We start from the raw sequence: 20,901 nt of genomic DNA on the forward strand, positions 1-20,901 counted from the left end.
AACTCATCACAAGAAAATACTTAAACACAGATTTGCAGAATATTTATTTAAGAATTTAGAGAAACAAATTAGTGACTCATTTTAATTAAAAAAGTAAAATGTGTTTAAAAACCTATTAACCTTCGAAGCGTAGCACCATTGGGGAAAATATGAAAATTTTCCACTTACGCATTAAACAAGTTTTTTGATGTGGGTAAGCCACAAGCTCAAGAAATGAAAGCCATTATTAACACTCAGAAGAGTAAAACAAAATGGAAGCCATTAAATTTTAACTTTTGTTGAGGGATTTTCTGTTTCGCTTGATTCTTAGTCTTTCAAAAAAAGAAATCTGATTTTACTAATTAAAAATATATTTATGTCTTTATTTCAGTGTTTCGTAACTATTTTACTAGCAATAGGACTATAAACGTTAGTTCATGACCACAATGTACTATAAATAAGTTCTTTTGAATTGGGATTCTTGTGAGTAAAAATTAATTTCCAGAAGATATAGTTAAAAAAAGTATGCTGACCAAAATGTGCTTACATATAATATATACCCAATCAAAAGATTCAAGAAAATGGAAACATTTAGTTAAAAATGTTTAATATATTAAGTAGTGCAAAGTGCTAACCTATATCCCTTCATATTGCAAGCATTTGTTCATTATTTCAAAGTGCAATGAACCAAAAAAGCTCTAAAGTGTAAATAAAATTAAGTGCTGATCCCATCCAAGAACCAAAGCAAAAAGATAATTACAGCTTACAAATAAGAAATTCATATTAAAATAAATAACTATTAAAGCATTGTTTACAAAATATAATTCATTACATTTTAATATTCCAAGAGAAACCTAGGAATCTAATACCATAATACTGATAGAGTCTCTAAAGCTCATTTTCTTATTTTAGGAACTTAGAAAATATAAAATGGTTATACAACTTATTAATTAAAAAAGAAAATGTTGGTTTAACCAAAAACTTTATTTGATGAGAATTTTTTTTTTTACTAAACAGTTGAAAATTAATTAAATGTATAATATTCTGTTTTCAAGTGTGTGAAATTAAATCTATTATTCCTAAAAATGTGGCATTAATTAGTCATTTGTAAATTAAAACCACTTAAGTAAAATTATTTAGATCATTTAATTAATTACACATATATATATATATATATAATTAATGTTCTAAACATAGAATAAGTGTTTAAATTTGTAAGCTGTTTTTATTAAAAAAAGAAAAGAGTAATAAAATAGCCTTTTTATCAATACACAATAGAGGGGAAAAAAGAAAGTAAATTTCCAAAAATGCACATTATTGATGACTAGAAGTAAAAGAAATCTCAATATAACATAAAAAAAGAATAAATACAATAAAAAAAACATAATTACACCTAGTGTATCAGACATCTAAAAATAATAATAAATAAATTTTCATTTTTAAATAAATATGGGCAGAGATGATAATTGAAAACCTAAGATATGGTAAAAAATAGTTGTTTATTCTGTTATTGTAATGAATTTCATAGTATAATATAATTCCTTCCTCCCCAAAACAGAAAAAATTAATAAAAAGAATGAACATAGATAAAAATATGTTCAGAGAATCTTTTTTAATAAAATGAAAAAACAGGGAAACCAAAAATAGGGAAAATAGTGACTTCAAAATAAATACAGTGACCAATATAGCAACAAACAAATTTTTTTAAAAAAGACAAAAATTTATTTTAAACTTGCACAAAAAATTGTGACTTACACTTAACTAAATTAAAAAACTTGATATTACTAATGATTTTTTCTATTTTACAATGGTTAGTGCTATAGCCTTAGTGTACTCCTTCAACCAAACTAGTTAGGGTTTCTCTTTTGACGATAACAATTCTTTTTTGAAATTCGAAATAAAACTCTTTCCACATAAAGAAAAAAACTTAATAAATAAGAATGTTTTTATGAAATAATGAGTTTGTATTAAAAGTGACCATTTAAAGATTTTCTAACTTTATTTAATTTTTAAAAAGTGCCATTTTGTGACTTTTCTCTGACAAAAGAAACTAGAAGGGAGCTATAGAAACATATACCATTCATAATTACATTTAAAAAAAAAAAGCTGAAACACCAGGTTTTTTTTTTTAAATTGAACACAGGCTTACTGTCTTGATTGAAGACATATATAAATAAATAAAATAAATTGTTAAGAAACAAGAACAATATTTCCTAAAGATCCAGTCAGAGAAATCATCTTTCATCAATCTGATGAATTCTTTAATTACACCTAGTATACAACAACAATAGAATTAAATAACAAACGAAACTTAAGGTTACAAATTATAATTCATTAAATTTAAATATTTAAAATATAATGTAAAATATCAATATATTAATATTAATAATTAAAAAATAATAATTATGAACCAGATTTTATATATTCAATGTTTTTTTTTTACTTTTTCATTCGATTTTTAATTAGAAGCACTACAAGATACAAAATTATTTAAAATGTAACCATGAATTAGACTGAGATTTTGAATTAATCTAAGTACAAAATGTTTGCAAATTACGATTCTTAGTCTCATCTCAAAATGCGATTGGAATAAAAAAAAATGAGTAAATTTAGTCTTGCCAGTAACAATTAAAATATTATTTTATACTTAGGACTCTTAATTATTAAACAAATAAAACAACAATAGACAATGTAACATTAAAATTTAGTACAAACATAATGACATGACAGTACAACAAACAGGTATAACAGTCTTTAGAGACATAATCAATTACAAAGGCCTGCAACTAAAAGAGTGATTAGAAACCAATAGCTGATTCTGATATATGTTTATATGCTGATTTCAAGGAAAATAGAGAAAAAAATTCTATCAAAAACTGAAAATATTGATTTTTGTAAACCTTAATCCTCAGTATTACAATCTAGAGACAGAAAGAAACATTCATTTCTGTAAGTCATCACAATTGATGCCAAAAATGGAGGTATTTAGGCTAGCTTGAGCTGCGAACAAATAAAAACAATTCTTTTAAATAACATAGGCCAGGGCTCGAAAAAACTCGGAAATTTTACCCGTCCCCGAGGACGGCTTGTCCAACAATGTAAGCGTCCTCCTTTGAAACTAACCCGTGGCTTCTAAATAAATAAAAATATAATTTTCTCTTATTTATTACAAACATTTATGTAAATTGCACACTGAATTAGCAGTTACTAGGATTACATTATACAGTAATAAAAGAAATACTAAGTTACTAATAGTAACCTAGTATTTCTTTTATGACATAATTTATTTCTTTTATGAAATAATTTAAATAACTAAGGTCAAGTTATCTAGAATGTCAAGTTATCCGAGGGTACTGCGTTTTTTAAATGAATCAAATATGACGTTTGCCAGTTTCACAATCAAGCCAATGATTTGCAGAGGTTTCTGCACAGAAATCTGAAAGGGGTGTTCCTTTTAGGTAGATGTTCATAATTGCGATTAACGCTTCCTGTTTAAGTCCAGTATTTAATGTGCTTTTTTTTTTTTTCCTTTCTTCTTTCTTTGAAAGTTCATTGCTGAAAAGCCCCCTTTAACAGCTGCAGTACTCCCAGACAGAAAAAACACCAATTCTATTAACAAAAATTTAAAATGTATCACGGACATAAAGGGGAAAATGGCCGTCCGCGCGGACGTCAGATTTGAGAAATTTGTTGTCCGCGGGGAATTTTTGACCGCCGAGGACGGGCAGACGGGCTGTTTTTTGAGCCCTGACATAGGCATTTATTTTTTAAAAAAAGATTTTAGTTAAAAATTACTCTGATTTGAGTTAGTAAACTAAAATATTCCTATCTAAACAAATGTATTTTAATGCATTGTATTACACTGAATTGAATAAAAACAATCCTAAATCAATTGGTTTGTTAAAATGTTTTATGTATAAAAATTAAATTTTGTACTTTTGAAATGTCAATGTAAAAAGAACATTTTTAATGAATAAAACATTTTTTCACGTCTGAAAATTTCCATTTGGACATGTAAGATATTGTTTAGATATTAGTTAATAAGAAGTCAAATGAACTAATAGTTTAAAAAGAAATACAGGTTTTATGTATGAAAATTATAATTTTTGATTTATGCCTGTCCATGCAATAAACCCTTATAGCTTCAGAAATATATGTTCCATTGAATGATCTAATTTTTATTTAATTTGAATTAACATAAAAATATAAATGAAACGATGCCTCTATTATTTATATAAAAAAAAGTCAGATGTTTAAAAAGGTACTAAATTACACTTTTGAAGCATAAAAACGAATATCACTGCTAAGCGATTAGTCCCATTGACTTAAATTTTATCACATTAGATTTACAAAAAAATCTGCCAGAAACACGTCACTTATCTAAATAGTAATGATTAAGTTACTTCACTCCAGGATATATAAATTTCTCCACTTATTCAAGTTCAGTTTGTGAAAAATCATGTAATTGAAAGAAAAAAAAAACTGAAAACAGCTAATCAAAATAAATAAAAATCAGTTACTACATTGTAATCACTTTTTCTTAATTTAAATTTTGCAGGACTGAGATTGTTTTAAACTTCACATGAGCAACAAATTTATCACACTAGGAATTGTAAATCATTTTGGACAGAAAAACAACAATTAAAAGTGCGCCAATCAAAACAACATTAGAACAAATCAGGAAAATACCTATCAATGTCATTGAACTTTACTTCAGGGGGAGAACATAACGATTATTGCATACTTTTTTATAAAATCCCTGGTACTTTGAACATGATAAACAAATAACAGATCTCAAAATTAGCAAGAATGATAATCAAAATATTACTAGAAATTATATCACCTAATTTAAAAAAAATATTTAAGAAACAAAGTAGGCTAAGTTTGCTAGTAAATTAAATATTGAAACAAAAGAGTTAGCAAACAAAATTTTCATTACAAAAAAAACAAAAAAAAACTAATACAAATGGATTTGTTTATTAATGAAGACTATTGTTTGAAGACTATTTGTTTATTAATCACAAATGAGTTATTATACAATAATGTGAAGCTATTCCTGCCCTCGACTCTTTGAAGTAGTTTAAATTTATTTTTTATGGATCTAAAAAGATTTTTAGTTTTCAGGCAAAATATTTTTATTGTAGGCGGCTACTCAAGAGATGTTAATTTTCAAGCTACATATTTATTCACTAATATTTTTCATTTTACAAAATCTAATATATAATGCTGCATTTAGACATACTTTTTACTTAAAAAAATACATTCTATTACGTAAAAAAAAACTTCTTATCAACAACATTAATATACAAATAATATGCATTCTAGAATAATGTTGAAATTTTTTTTAGTCTATACCAGTTTTAATTCTTATAAAATATATTGGCGTTCAAAGTATTCTAAGCATTCATTCTAATGAATGAAATAAAAATTATGTTTTAAGCAAACTATCTTAAATATTTATGAACTAAATCATTACAAACTATATTAATATATATTGAATTAATCATTTGATAATATATACGAATGCTTCAGTTGCAAAATCAATTAATTTCATTTTCTAAATTATTCAAATTTAAATTCTAAAATAGTTACTTGGTTCTTAACAGCATATGTCCGAAATAAATTTTTGTTATGCTCAGTTTCGGAGATTTGTAAAAAATTATTATAGAACCTAAATTAGTACATTAGATAATAGCAGTAGTAACTAATACCACTACCAATTACGAATAATAATTAAGTGATTTTTTATACCTACTTCTCAAGATATGGAATAATACCCAATAGTAAGTATTAACATCACTGAACAAAATATTTTTTAGTCATTGAATAATAAATAATTTATGTATTCAAGTAATTATTTATATGCTTTATGAAGTAATTGGTTTTGATAAGAGCATCATAAAAATCAATATATAAGTAAAATTTTGGTTAAATACCCATTCCTACCTGGAAGACTGTATAATTAACAAATTCAAAATTGTGTACTAATAAAAAATTTTTAAATAATGAACTATACTTAGTGTTTATTACAACTCATTTTTTCAGTATATATGTGTGTGTATAGATATAAGCATTGAGATTTAAAAATTTCTTTTTATTGATCTTGTTAAGAGTTTAAAATTTGAAACTGATTAAGACATTTTAATTAAAAATTGTAAAATTATCTTAACTGACACAATGATAAAAATTTGCCATATTGTAAAACAATATAACATTATTTATATAGATTTACCATACCTATGTTAAATTGTTGCTCACAGAAAATAATACAATTTGTTAACATACAACCTAACAAAGACACATCTCTTTCTTAACAGCATATGCGTATCAAGATAACAGAGTTAAAATTTCGCATTATTTCATTGAGTAAAAAAATTGCTTACATATTCTATATCACTATATGATTGTAACAAAATACCTTGTAAACATCTTAAATAACCTAGACCTAAAAAAATAAAATTGGCACAAAACCAAATAATATAAAGAAATGCTACCAGAGCAAAAAGGAAACAAAATCCAAATACAAAAATGGAATGTAAGCAAATCTCAACAAAAATTAACAGATTAATTATTGCTTTAGAATTATCACCAGTTATCAATTGCAGTTTTGTTAAAAGTTTGGAACCTCCATTTTTGAGTTAGTATTTTATCATCACAAGGACTCATGAATATTTCTTTTCTTTCACTGTCACAGTCTAAACAGTGGTTACTCACAGGATGGAAGAGATGCATTTTAACCTACAATAAAAAGTATTAATAAATATTTGGCTTAAAAACATCTACAAATAATGATATGAGATTCAATAATTCTTAAGGTTAATACTGTGCTGCATTCCAATAGGAAGTGTTCAGTAATGGCCACCTTCAATATATATATTTTTTTAAATTCACACCTTATAGGGCACAAATTGATTAGACATGTGATTGCAAAATGAAGAAATTATCTGAAAGTTTTTTTTCTTAATGTGTAATGTTTTAAATTTTTTCTTCCTTCATCTTTTTGTACACAGAAGATAAATAAACGAAGCACTTTTATGCATAAAAGTAACATTTGCAAAATTTAAAGAGAGAAACTTATCTAATAACTTGTTTCCTTATCAACACATAAAAAGATACATATATTGCAAAAAAAAAGATATTCGTCTTCTGTTTTTGCACTTTGCAATTCGTCACAGCATAAAAAAATAAAATAAAAAAACTTGAAATTTATGGCAATAACTGAATTGTAATAAAATCAAAACACGCATCTTCAATGGTATCAAACATGCACAAAAGTAATCACTTAATTACACAATTCAAAATTTCTATGTCATTATATCATATTAAAAATTAGTTCAATCAAATAGCAGGCAAGTAAAAGAGGAGGCAAATTATTACATTGATTCAATTCTTCTCCTTTTACAAAACAGAATTTGTAACTAAATTGCTACTCTTTAAAATATAAGTTTTAAAAAAATGAGAAAAAAAGCACAATTTTTTCTAGCAAAACAATATTTTAAATGTGTACCATTTCTGAATAAATTCTTAGATTATTAATTTTATACTTTTGTGTTTGCCTTTGTAGTTCCTTAATTATAGCTGAAGTTATTCTAGAAGAGAACAATCAATAAAACAGTAACAAATCTATGAAATCATGAACAAAACTGAAAAGCATATACCTCTACAATAAATAAAACTAATATAATTCCAATTATTTATTTTTTATCATTTGTTGCCTTTCCCAGTAGCTTTACGTTATTACATCAAGCAAAACAAATTTTTGTAGTTCATCCCATCAGGATCAAGATTAATGGCACACAATTTCATTTGGCAAAATGCTATTGTAAAGGGCCAAATCCAGTTACTTAGTCAAAATTTGCCACTATCAAGGAATTTTTACCAGTACCTATTCCTTTTGTAGGGACATAAGCCTATACCTATATCCATGGTATCTGTATTAAAACTGCACAATACTGAAGGAATTTTAATAATTATTAAACGTATCAATATAATGCTTTGTACCTTTCTATTAGGTACCTCTTACATACCCTCCAACATTTAAGCTTTGTGTGAAATAAGTTTATCAGAGCAAACTAAAGAAGAACATCACACAAAACATGAAATTTTATCACACAAAAGCAAACTAAAAAAGAAATTTTAAAAACTAATATAATTTTTTGAGACCTTGATAAAGACTTTAAAGCTGACCATTTCTCTATCTGACCTTTAAGATACTGTTTAAAATATTAATAAGAAGTGGTGGAAAAAAGTTCCTTTAATTTAATTCATTAAAATATTAATACACTAATTTTGCTACCACTGTAAGAAATATTTTAGGAAACTACAGAAAATTTGTTTTAGAATTCATCATTAAAGCTGCACTAACTACCATAATAAAAGTTGCCAAAATAAATTAATCATCATTGGCATCAATATTAGCATTAAGTTTTACACCTTCCCGCTAAATGGATTAGAACCTTTTCTCCAATGACTTTGCTTTTAAGTACATAGCTTATTTTTTTAAAATTTAAATTAATATATAATACCAAAATTAATAAAGAATTAGTATAAATGATAATATGGTGAGGTTCGCAGTTTCCAGAAACAAATACGAGTAATTTTGCTAATAATTTTGATAATAGTCTAGCAATTTCTTATGTTTCTTCTAAACGAATTAGTACCACTTTCCATTAATTTTGCCTTTCAATACATAACTAAATTTTTTCTTTCAATTACAGCTGATTTAAAACTATTTAGTTTTATCGAAACAAGTTTCAGATTATTAATTTGGTGACATAGTCCAACCACATTAAATTCGTAACAACCACATAACATTTTCTCATTAAATTCCTCTGACATACCGAATAAAAAATAATTATGTATTGAAGTAAGAGAAATAAACTCTTTTTTGACCAAATAAAGTAATAAGGTAGCAAACATTACTAATATTATTTTTAAAATACTTGGTAAAATAGAATCGTCTGTAGTTTAATTTCAATTATGATACTTAAAACTAATGATAAGTTAATGAAAAAATTCCATTTTTCAAATTGCCTTCCCGAACAATCGAATTGAAAACTTCAAATGAATTTTAAGATTTTGTGCTAAAATTGGCTCTTGCAGCCATTGTCCCAATTTCAAGACAATAGGATAAACGGTTCTGGAGTTAGAAGAGACACACAAACTCTACATTTTCATAATATATATAATAAACATATATAATAAATATTAAAAAAATTACAAACTTACATAATCATATTTCCATTCTTGATTTCCTTGCATTCCATGACAAGACCAAAGTACAACAGGAGCATGATCATCGGACGATGAAACATCGAAACAAACAGTTCGTTTCTTTGGTCTGATGTCACGATGCCATGTTAGCTCAAATTGCTGTAAGAAATTTAACTCAATATAAAATAAAACAGACATTTCAAAATAAGTAAAATCTTAAGTCTTTTGATCCCTAATTTTATCAATGACATTATTGTAAATTTTAATTATTTCTATATTGTTTTTAATATTAAATGCATGGTTCAAAAAAATACAGTGGAAATTTTATCAACAAGCATATCTTAGTAGCATTTTTTTATTTCAATTTTTTCATATATAGAATACAAAGTCCTGTAGTTGGCTGACGAGGTGGGTAAAATCAAGTCAAAATTTGATGAATTAATTATAATAAAATACTGAGCACTATTTAACCAGCTTGCTCCTGTAAATTGGATTTAATTGTAAATCTACTGTCACTATATTTGGTAAAGTGTAAGGCATAAGCTCTTGTCTGTTTGTTTTTTTCTTTTAATTTTACAAGTTAAATGATCAGGTGATGGCCTAGCAGGTTACTCGATTCCATTGACTTGCAGTTCTTCTAACGGATGGACTTCAGTGCAATAAGTTGGATGTTCAGGTATACCCTGATTGGGTGAGGCTACAGAGCTTTATAACACTATAGAATACATTATTAGCATTTGATTCAAGAAAGTAAGAAATTACTTTCACTGCATAAACAATTTTCTGTAGTTATGAATCTATTAGTCTAAAGTAACAGAGTTCATTTACTGTTTTAAAATGTAAAATACATTTTAATGACATCCTATAACTTTTATTTTTTTTTAAAAGAATAAAATAACCTTCAATATATTTAATTGCGTGAAATTAACAATTGAAAAGATTAATTTTTCTAACAAATTTTCCATAAACAAAAACAAATAAGTGATTGAGAACTAAAATTTAGGATTGTAGTAGTTGACATTTCTACAACCACAATTTTAAATGAATCAGTGTTTTTCACATGCTCCAAAGTAGTTAAATCATTCAGTTTCATATTAATTTCTAGATGGCAATACAGAAGCATCTTAAATTAATGAATTTACCATTAAATTCCGATTAAAAGATTGCAAGTTCAGTTGCATGTGAATATGTACACATTCGCACAGTATTTTTATTCATCGACAGTAACAATTAAAAAAATAATTCATATATTTGATAATATCATACAGTTCATGCATATATTCACAAACTTATAATAATAAATATGTTTTAGTGATTTTGTGACTAAACAAACCTTAATTTGCACATAAATATAAAATAGTTAACTTACCTGTTCTCCACCTTGGGAAGCACCACCTTTGATACATTTTTCAAGTCCAAATCGATCATTTTGATGCCTAAACCTAGTATCAATACACAATTCACTTCCAATGTTACGTATCTAAACAAAAATTAAAACATATACAAAACTTGATTATAAAAAGAAAGATGAAAAGGAAAAAAGAATTAGTGTCAAATTTTGCTTAATATTTTACATCTTTTTTTCAACCTTCAATAGTCAATACAGTACAAGAGTGAAGAGAAAAATAAATTGATTACCATACCATATTGTTACAAATATGTATATGTGCATATAATTTTCATGTTATGAGGCAGTTTAACTAGAAAATTTACTAGAAAGTCACATAACTTGAATGCAATTTAAATAGAAAATAACGTCAAATGTATTTCTTATCGAAGGCTGGGTTCGGTGGCATTTTTGTCGGCTTGGTGACAAAATGGTACTTCTGGAAAATGCAAGTTTCAATGCAATTGGACTAATATTTATGGAGTTATGCGAGAATTATCTAGAATCAAGTTGAAAGTTCCGGGGTTTCCTCACCAAGCTATATATAAATATTACTGTGCTAGGCAGAAGAGTAGTAAGAATAGAGTAATAATCTATTAGTGACTGTAATAGTGTTCTGATTTGCGAGTCTCTAGTGCTCATTGAACCACCAAAGGTTTTAAAGCCTGTGTACTAAGCTGTAATTAATTGCTAAAATATGTTGTATTTTCTTAAAGTTTCTGCTATTAAATTTTTGGAGTCTTAAAACTGTTTTATTCATACAAGTCTAATCGAAACGAACCCCTGTGTTTGTTATAATATGTAGTGTCCAACATAATTCAGACAATAGGCATGTAATTAAGTCGTTGTTTGTATAATTTTCTTAGAAAAAAATTGCTGTCAATGATGTATGATGGTCGTGAAGTTACCTTGAAGCTTTTTATTCATGCAAAAGCTTTGGCCTTTACACCAGACTGATAGAATCTGCATGAACTTCAGTCAAGTGGTGCTCAAATGAGTCTGAACTCCTCATTAGTTTTTGGCCAGAGGGAGCATGAAAACGACAGATACCAATCGAAGTAAAAAGAGACCAGTAAAACTGATATTCAAGACTGGTGAAGAAAGACAGATTATCACTGACCTGCTTTAAGACCAAACTATATAAAAGAATTGTAAGATTCAAAATGAACACCTCACATCATTGACGGCTGTTTTTCCGAAAAATATTTTATAAGCTATATTAAAACTTGCCAAATGTTTGGAGTATCATATCAAGCTTTCATAGCTCTAGAAAAAAAATCATGATTGTAGTTATAGTTTAATAATTAACTGACTGAATATAGTTTAGCAGTAAATTATTATTTTTCATTGCTCCATCAGTGGTTCTAGTAATTCAAAGACTTTATTACAGGAGGGGGGAAAAACTGAAAAGAAATGTTACCTCTCCAGATGCAAAAGAAGGTGGCTCAATGGGAGGATATTTCTTTGGCTGATCAAATGCAATTTCCTTCATGAACCATTTAAATGGCTTGCATTGCAGTTTCTCTCTGAGAGCTTTTTGTTTCGAAATGTCACCAGGATCAAGATCTCGATAATGTGGCCTTCTTAGATACAGATATTCTTTGTATTCATCCATCCATACTTCTGCTACTCGCTTATAATTCTATTTGTAGAAATAATGAATGCAATTTATAAATTAACAACTTATAAGCATTACACGGAAATATTAGATTCGGCCAAAAGTAATTATACAATGAAAATAAGATGAATGCATATTTTATTTTTATTAATACAGTGTAACGTCCCATATCCGGACATCCCTTCTCCAGAAGGGTCGATTTCCCGGACACTTTTTAACAATAAAAATAAACAAACATCTCTTTATCTTCCTCTCTCTTAAAAAAAAGAGGTCTTTGGACACATTTTTTCCTTTTCCAGCTTCTAGTGATTCCAGCATTGAACTCATAAATCAACAGAAAGGGGAAGAGAAGACTTCCCGTGACGCTCCTCCTCAGGAATGCAGTAAAGGAGGGAGATTTGTTTTCAAAAGAGCACAACTGAGTCCCCCCCCCCTTCTTTCCTATGCAGCTGGCTAGTAAAAGAGGCATTTCCTGAAACCGTTTTATTAAGAGTGCCAGGGAAAGAAGAAATACTGTGAAAAAGGGTAAACACAGCAAACCTTAATGTGGTGGGGGAGTCACTTTCAGTCACACAAGAGAAAATGAAGAGAACCCAATTAGCATGCCGCGCCTTTATGCTCGTTTGGTAGCCAATGATGGGTGAGAAAATAAGAATTTATCACTTCCCCGCCCTCAACTTGAATGACAAATAAGGAGGAAATGAATTTTCTTCTCCACCTTCCCACCTTAATGATTGATGGGAATTTCCCCTTCTTACTTGAATCATTCCAGTTCAAAATGGCAGAGAGAGCAATTAATATTTTCATAACTGTCAATTTTCTTTTCTCGTTTTCTATATTTAAAGCAGTAATTATTTATTTCTAATATTTTGTTTTTGATTGATTAGATATTCCAATACTAAAACATAATTGCCCGAAAAATAATGCTTATTTATTTTTTGCTTCTTAGATTCAAACCGTTTATTAGATCGTTTTAAGCCTTGTTTACCTTAGGGGTCTATTATACGGAAAAATCTAATACCCGGACATCCAAAATTCCCACCGATTCTGGATATGTGACTTTCCACTGTAATATCTAAATTTACACTTTTTTTTAAAGCAAAATTTTTTAATTAATAAATTTGAACAACAACTGTATTTTAAAAAGATAAAATCAGGATACAGAGTAGTACTAAATTTAATAAAATATATTTTTTACCTGAATTTCAATTTTCAAAAAAAAAAATTATTCTACAATGTATTGGGCATTAAATGAAAACAAGCTTTATTTAGCTATTTAAACCACATTGATAATCTATAATACAAACTGAATAAGTCACACTTAAATAATATTAGGCTTTAGAATACGATATAAAAATAAAAAAATTAAATGGACTGCATACTCGACCAACAAAATCTCCAATTCCAGGGTTAGGAAAAGGTGGGAATTTTCGATAAATGTGGCCAATCCTAGAGCATGGAGCATCAACCATCTGTCCACCACATTGCCAGATCTTAAAAGATAACTCATATTGTTCTCCTCCCCAAACATCTAAACCTTCATCATATCCTCCCAATTCCCAGAAGAATAAGCGATCCATTGCAAATAAACCACCAGCCATGACAGGGCTCCTGAAAAAAGATAGATGTAAATGACATGAATTATTAATCAAAAAACATAAAAAATCTAAAAAGCTTATAGGTAATATATTTGTAAACTTTTAATTATTAATGAAATTAATATGAAACACAGATATTTAAGAACAGCCCTGCATGGTCCAAGACGTTAAAGCACCACAATTATGTGTCCAAAATCATGATTCAAAATGGTCAGCACTAAGCAACAGTCCAGACTCCAACAAGCTGGCAATTACTTTAAATATTATATAAAACTATTATTAAAATTTTTTAATTCTTTAAGTTCATTAATGAAAATAAATTAAATTTTTTTTTCTTATTTTTTCAGAGTATTTTAAATTTTTTTGAATGATATCACATTTAAATTGTAATACACAATATTTGAAATATAGCCAATCAGATTTGACATGCAATAGACTAGACTAAACTTATAAATAAGTAGAATAAATTTGTAAAAGGATAGGCTTGGTTTTTCAAAAGGGTATATATTTTAAGATGGTAAGGAAAAAATTCAAAAAATTAGATACAATTCAATACAATAAAGAAGGGCAAGAACAAGAAATAGGATGAAATAATGAGAACAAGTGTTTAGTGAAAGATAACGTCAATCTTGAGATACATGTTTGTTGTTTTTTTCAGTCAAATAACATTTAATTCACAAAAGAATATTTTCTATGATGAAACAAATGTCACAAGTAAAGATTAAAAAAAAAAAATGGAAGAAGAGGATAATTTTAACTTTGTCTTTCATGAATGAAGACAGATTTTTTCTCTTTTTTTTCCAATTGATTTAAAGAGATAGCAGTGCAGATATTCAGATAAAAACAATATTAAGAAATAAGCTTCAAAATAGAAGAGAAAAATCAATCAGATTTTATTTAATAAAAAATTATAAAAGAAGCAATGGAGTTCATATCTTTTTTAATGATTAATCATTTGTAATTTAAACTAAAACAAAGCCAGCCAGTGTTTATTTTAAAAATTATTAATTTTCAGTTTCATTATTAATCATAGTTTCATAATTCATACATAGTTTCTCACTAAAGTTTGCTTTAACTGTTTTTGTCTTTTTAACAATTCTAAAAGTGTGTGCATTAAAACAGTATAAATGTTTAGTAATCGTTTAATTATCCTAAATGAAAAAAAAAAATTTATAACTTTTCGAAACAAATCACAAATATTTATAAGAAAGGGAATTTTTTTCAAGATATTTGCTTATTTTGATTGTTAAAAAGTATCTGGAAATAAATGTTTCAGATAAACAGACGTCCGGCTATAAGTACAGTATAAAATAAAATTGGTTAAGTCTTTACAGGCTATTTGCTTCTTCTTTGTTACAGGTATTTAGATTTTTGATGTAAGACATAGAAGATGTAAACATAAATTGCAAAATTATAAATACGGATTGGTAAAATGTTGAGAGACTGGTGGTTGTTGAGGAAATGTTGAGTGATTGTGGTTTAGGAAAATTTGTTTATTTCAATTTAGAAAGAATTTAATAAATTTGTATTGAATATTGCTAAATTTTTTTGAAGTAGAAAAATTTCCACGCCAAATTGATAAACCATAATAAAAATTACACCAAAATGCATAATATAATGATAGAAAAAATTTATTATATACTTTTATTTTTTTTTAAAAAGAATAGAATCTGCTCATATCTTCAATCATGCAATTAGCATGCCTTTTTTATTTAAAGTTCTGAATCAATATGTACAACCTAGTACAGTAGCCAATTTTAATTTCTCACAGCTGTAGCTTATTTTTTTTCTCATTAGTATTTGAGAGATAAGTTATATCAAGGTGCATTTCTAACTATTAGTACAGTTGAAAAGTCATACATTTTGCTTTGTCAATATTTAAGTTAAAGAATTATCAATAAACTTACAAAGGATTTTGTAAAGATCATCATTAAGGTCAAGGTTTTTTAAATGTTTTAATAACTATAAAAATGCTGTGTCTCCTACAAAAGTTATGATTTCAGCATTTAATTTTAAGTTACATAAATTGTTAAAAATAAGAAATAAGGATGGGCCAAAAATACTTTTTTGTTAACTTTACAACTATTGTTAAAAGTGTTATTAATTTTTACATATTTTTTTTATAGATAAATGAGATTTAAAAAAGTCGCGAGATTTGCAATGTACACCTAAAAAATTATTTGTTTAATAACATTTTGTGATCAACTGACTCAAAAGCTTATGAGATATCTAAAATTTACAGCTACGGCAAAATTATTTTTGTACATGCTACTACAAATAAAAATTGTAAACTCTATCAATAAAAGTCCTTTTTACTTAAATGGATCAGCAGGATGTTTCAGATCTTCAGGCAATAAAGGCAATCTTTTGTAATACAATTCCCAATCAAATGAGCCACGAGCTCCTTCATCTTGAGCTCTATAGGCAAATGTTTCATAGTCAATGACATCAATGAAGGGACAAACTACAGTTTTCTTATCTTTTGCAATAGGATCTAAAAATAAAATTATTATAAAAGAAAATTTAATAGCAAAATGAGTTACAATTTATGAAACATATCCCCACATTAAAAATTGAAATATTAACAACCTGAAATCAGAAAGGTTTATGCTTACATTACTTTAATGGCAGCATAAAAATTTTTACATTTTTTAGAAAATCTTATAAGTCTTATGCCAACTTAATTAATCCTTTTAATCATATTAAGTTTAATATGGCTGATATCAATAGCAAAAAAAAAAATAGTCTCACTTGTAACACGTAAACATTTCTAGTAACATTCACGTAACATTTCTAGAAATATATAACTATAAAAAAAAAATTCAATGATCAAAAGTTGTATTTTTAGGACGGTGGGATTGAAAAGACAGCCTATACATCAGGATTTTTTCTAATAGTGAACATATATTGAAAAAAAGAATAGTAAACCTACCCAACAAAGGAGGTAACCAATTTGTATTTGCTTCAGTATGTGAATCAAGAAATATCAATACATCTCCAATTGCAGCTCTTGCACCAATTAGTCTGGCTCTAATTAAGCCTTCTCTTTTAGTTGCTCTTAGCACTCTTACTTTAGGTAAATGCTTTTTCAAATATTCTTCTAGATCATGTTTCAACTCCACTAAAAATGGTAAAATAGAAAACTGTTAAACATAACATTTTCATAAAAAAATTTCAGAAAAAATTTAAAAATATTTACAGCAAATTTTTTTGTTTTGTACATCAATAAATCTCAATTTTTACACTCATAAAGAGTTTAATCTATAGATTTTACAATTATCTCTTTTATAAAATTAATACAATGTTTGAAATTCATGTCATTGGATTAAATTTATCTGGATTTTAGGATTAGCGTGGTTTGTCTTACGCAGTAATTTTCAAAAAATAATCACAAACATAACAATTACAAAGTTCAATGATTGATTGAGCATATTGTTATATTGAAAATAGAATAAATTTAAGAAAAAAACATAGAATGGATCAAATAACATAATACAAGAATAGGATTTCTTTAGGAAGAAACCTTTCTTCCAGGACACTGGAAGATAGAAAGAAAAATAACAAGAAACTAGAAAAAACTAAATAAGATTAATATAATCGTATAACAATAACTATTAAATGAATAGTTAAAAACTAAAACAAATAAAATTTAATATTGCACAAGAAAATAAAGTTTCTCTAAAAGTTGTTCTATGAAATACTGGCAAATAAAAACACCTGTTTTGTTCTTAGGAGCTCTTCATCAAATTTTTTTGTATTCTCAAATAGCACATTCTTTAATAGCAATGCATCATCAAGTATTTAAGGCAGAAATTTGCATGGCTATCAATATTTTAAGGCATAATTTTGGTTGATGGATCCAGGACAGGTTTGCAAGTCTACTCAGCTCAATATGGTTTGATCTCCGATTCGTTTGCTTACAGCCAGGCACATTTTTTTCTCAGGTTCTACAACCTTTTTCTATCCACATTTCAATTTTCACAAAAACATTCTCTCATCATACTGTTGCGATTCAAAAAATTACAATCAACACTTATAATAACTTTAGATTATGATTATCACATAATAGTTTTAAAAATAACACTTAAATGAAACACATTTCAGCAGGCATTAATAACTTAACCAAAAAATTAATTATCTCACAATTGTAAATAACAAATAAGTGTTAAGATTGCATCATCTGCAAGTTACTAGAAAATTTCATTCCAAAAGTTTACTTTTTACAGTTGTGGTACCACAGAGACATAAAATTAGATTACTCAGAAAAATATGACTAAAATTATATAAAAATTTAAAAAATAATAATAAGTATGAAAGTAATTTTAAAAAAATTTTGTAATGCTTTTAGGAGTAAAATATATACATGTATACGATCTCTCATTAGCGTGGCCCTTTTATTATAATCACGATCAATAAACATGAAATATCTTGAATACTCTATGAATGAAAGAATGACAGGAACACATATTCTTAATCTTCTACCATTATTGAGAATTTCAGATATATATTGCAATGTCAATTAGAAATCAGAGCTTCCCGCACAATCATAACCTTTCATAATTTCTCTCCAAAGGGTTCAAAATATTCATAAATTTTATTCTTCTTGATTAAAAAATGTTTTAGTCATTTTGTGAAGTGTCGTAAGAGATGGTTTATTTTGAAGTTAAAACACCTGGTTTTATTAACATTCTTCTTGATTTTAGTTTTGCTCAGTTCTCTAGACATACATCTCCAGGCATGGCTGCTCATAACCAGTGTAACACTATATGCTTAGAATGGGAAATAAAAGTTTTAAAGGAAATGGATAGAAAATGAACATCAAAATCTAAATTGCTAAATAAAGATCCCTAAAAGCACTTTGTTTACAGTAATTATAAAGGCAGAAGAATAACATATATATTTGTTATGATTAAAAGTATCTTGAAGAAAAATATTAGTGCTAGATAGGTTTGTCACAGAAAGCTTGAAAAAATTCTACCACAGGGGTTCAAATGAAGAGAAGTTTCTAAATCTAGAAAAAGCACTGAATGACTAGCTATAGTTTACGTGCAATTTTAAAACATTTAGTTAAAAAAATTTAAATGTCTTTTTAAACTTTTATGTACTATATTAAATATTTATATTTTATTAACGTAAAAAACTGTGTACTTTTCAGTTTTATAATTCTATTTAAAGTGTAGCATCCTTTTGCCAAAATAAGTCCTGTATTTATGAAAAGAAGTAAATATTTGCAAATTTTATAAATTCAAGATATAGCAACTTAAGTTTATAACATTTGTTTTCCTCTGAACCACATGGGTCATTATATCAGGCCTAGACTCTGCGTATATGTATATATGTGTGTATACATGTACACATATATACATGCATATTATGTATATATATATATATAACATTTTAAAGATACTAAATTAAAAATAAAAAACTCAATAGCACAGCAGAAGATAAATATAACATTACCTTTAGTACTAAAATCATCAACTAAAATAACTTCTTTAATTAATTCTGGTGGAGCTCTGTTTAAAACACTTGTGGCAGTACGTAGTAGAGTTGAGAGATGCTCATTATGAAATGGTACAACAATACTGGCAGAAGGAAGTTTTCTGAGATATTTCTTTTTCATGCAACTAAAATAAAGTTTTAATTCAAATAAATCTATAACTTATATTCACCACTTTCAAAACATTCATTTTTTTTAAATACAGGAGATTTTTGAAAAGACATATAAAAATATTTAATGTCTTTTAGTACAATAGTATTCAGATTATCTGACCTGATTACATGTCACCACTAACTGTTCTGACTAGCAAACAAATTAAATAAAGAAATCACCAGCATCAAATATAGACAATATTTAGAAAATTCTTTTAGTTTGTATGCATCTACAAAAGGATTATTTATGCAAAAATATAATTAGGTTTAGTCTTGCTGGTTGAAGTTATTAATTAAAATGAAAAATCATAAAAAAGTAAAGAAATGAATTCCAAGTAACTTTATAGACAGTAATAAGATATATAAATAACTAATTTCAATGTAGTAAAATTTGTTTCAAGATAAAAATGTGAAAAAAAAAATAATATACAAAAATATCTCACAACACGTTTAAAAAAAAAGTTTAAATTTATAACTTTTTAAAGTCCTAATTCAAAACAACTTAAATGCAGCTCAACAAATTTTAATATAAGCTTTTTCACAAAGACAAACGTTTAAGTAAAAATCACATTTTCTGTTATTATTTAAAGTTTTGGTCTCCAAGAAATTAATCAATGTAGACCAATTTCAAAGACTAACAAATTATATTTCAATTTTACAACCTTTATTTACATCAGTACACTTTTTATTTTAGACCCTTAAAATGGTTTTGATGTCTCTCTTCAAAGATATGAATTATTCTATTTACTCTGTTCCATTTTTTATTATGAACTGTTTATTTTTCCTTAATTTAAAATGTGTAGTTTTCCTTCACACTTTTTTGGAGAATGTTCAAAATAAGACAAATTAAACTGCTTGGTAATTTAGATCAAAATTTAACAAAAAATCAAAGCTCTTTCCAGAAATTAACAAGATTTTGTTTTCTTTGTCCGAAACACCAGAGATTTTTGTCTCGTGACATGAGGCAGAATAATCGCCAAGTCTCGGCAACTTCCGAGTAACAGACCGTGAGAAACTAAAAAAAAAAATAATAACACAGACAGGGATCAACTTGAAGGGTATAACTCATAACCATTCCTGGGCAAACCTCTACATGTTTGTTTGTATTTCAAATTTTCCCCATAAAATATCACTTTGGCCCCTTGGTGATTGTAGTTGGCGTCACAGACCACGATACTGAAATATCTGATACATTTTCTCCATTTCATCAAACTTTGCGACAGCGATAGCATTATGCTTATTAACAGATATAAATGATAGAAGGTTTTATATCCCAAACAAGATAAAAACTAATAAATAAAATTGACAGTAAAATTGTTCAAAATATAAGCTTGAATATTGCAACAAAGCAGCAAGATTTATTGTAGTTAATGATAGTCTGTGATTTCAAATGTGATAATGTTGTAAAATTATGGAGTAATTATAATTAAATATATATATATATACCTACATGG

General features: G+C 26.9%; 1 protein-coding gene across 1 annotated transcript in view; it reads right to left on the reverse strand.

The window, feature by feature from the left end:
* Window positions 1-3,570: 3,570 nt before the first annotated feature.
* The window catches only part of LOC107453765 (Polypeptide N-Acetylgalactosaminyltransferase 6), a 19,930-nt gene continuing 2,599 nt past the window's right edge, over window positions 3,571-20,901 (reverse strand). Inside the window, exons 3-10 of the mRNA XM_016070705.3 lie at window positions 19,256-19,422; window positions 16,728-16,916; window positions 16,112-16,289; window positions 13,580-13,808; window positions 12,000-12,221; window positions 10,562-10,672; window positions 9,208-9,351; window positions 3,571-6,717 (exon numbers count right to left, since the gene is read on the reverse strand). Coding sequence (XP_015926191.1) covers window positions 6,565-6,717; window positions 9,208-9,351; window positions 10,562-10,672; window positions 12,000-12,221; window positions 13,580-13,808; window positions 16,112-16,289; window positions 16,728-16,916; window positions 19,256-19,422 — 1,393 coding nt within the window. The 3' untranslated portion in view covers window positions 3,571-6,564. The remainder of the gene's footprint in view (window positions 6,718-9,207; window positions 9,352-10,561; window positions 10,673-11,999; window positions 12,222-13,579; window positions 13,809-16,111; window positions 16,290-16,727; window positions 16,917-19,255; window positions 19,423-20,901) is intronic.

Source organism: Parasteatoda tepidariorum, chromosome 1, assembly GCF_043381705.1.
Source record: "Parasteatoda tepidariorum isolate YZ-2023 chromosome 1, CAS_Ptep_4.0, whole genome shotgun sequence".
In the NCBI taxonomy this organism is placed as follows: domain Eukaryota; kingdom Metazoa; phylum Arthropoda; class Arachnida; order Araneae; family Theridiidae; genus Parasteatoda; species Parasteatoda tepidariorum.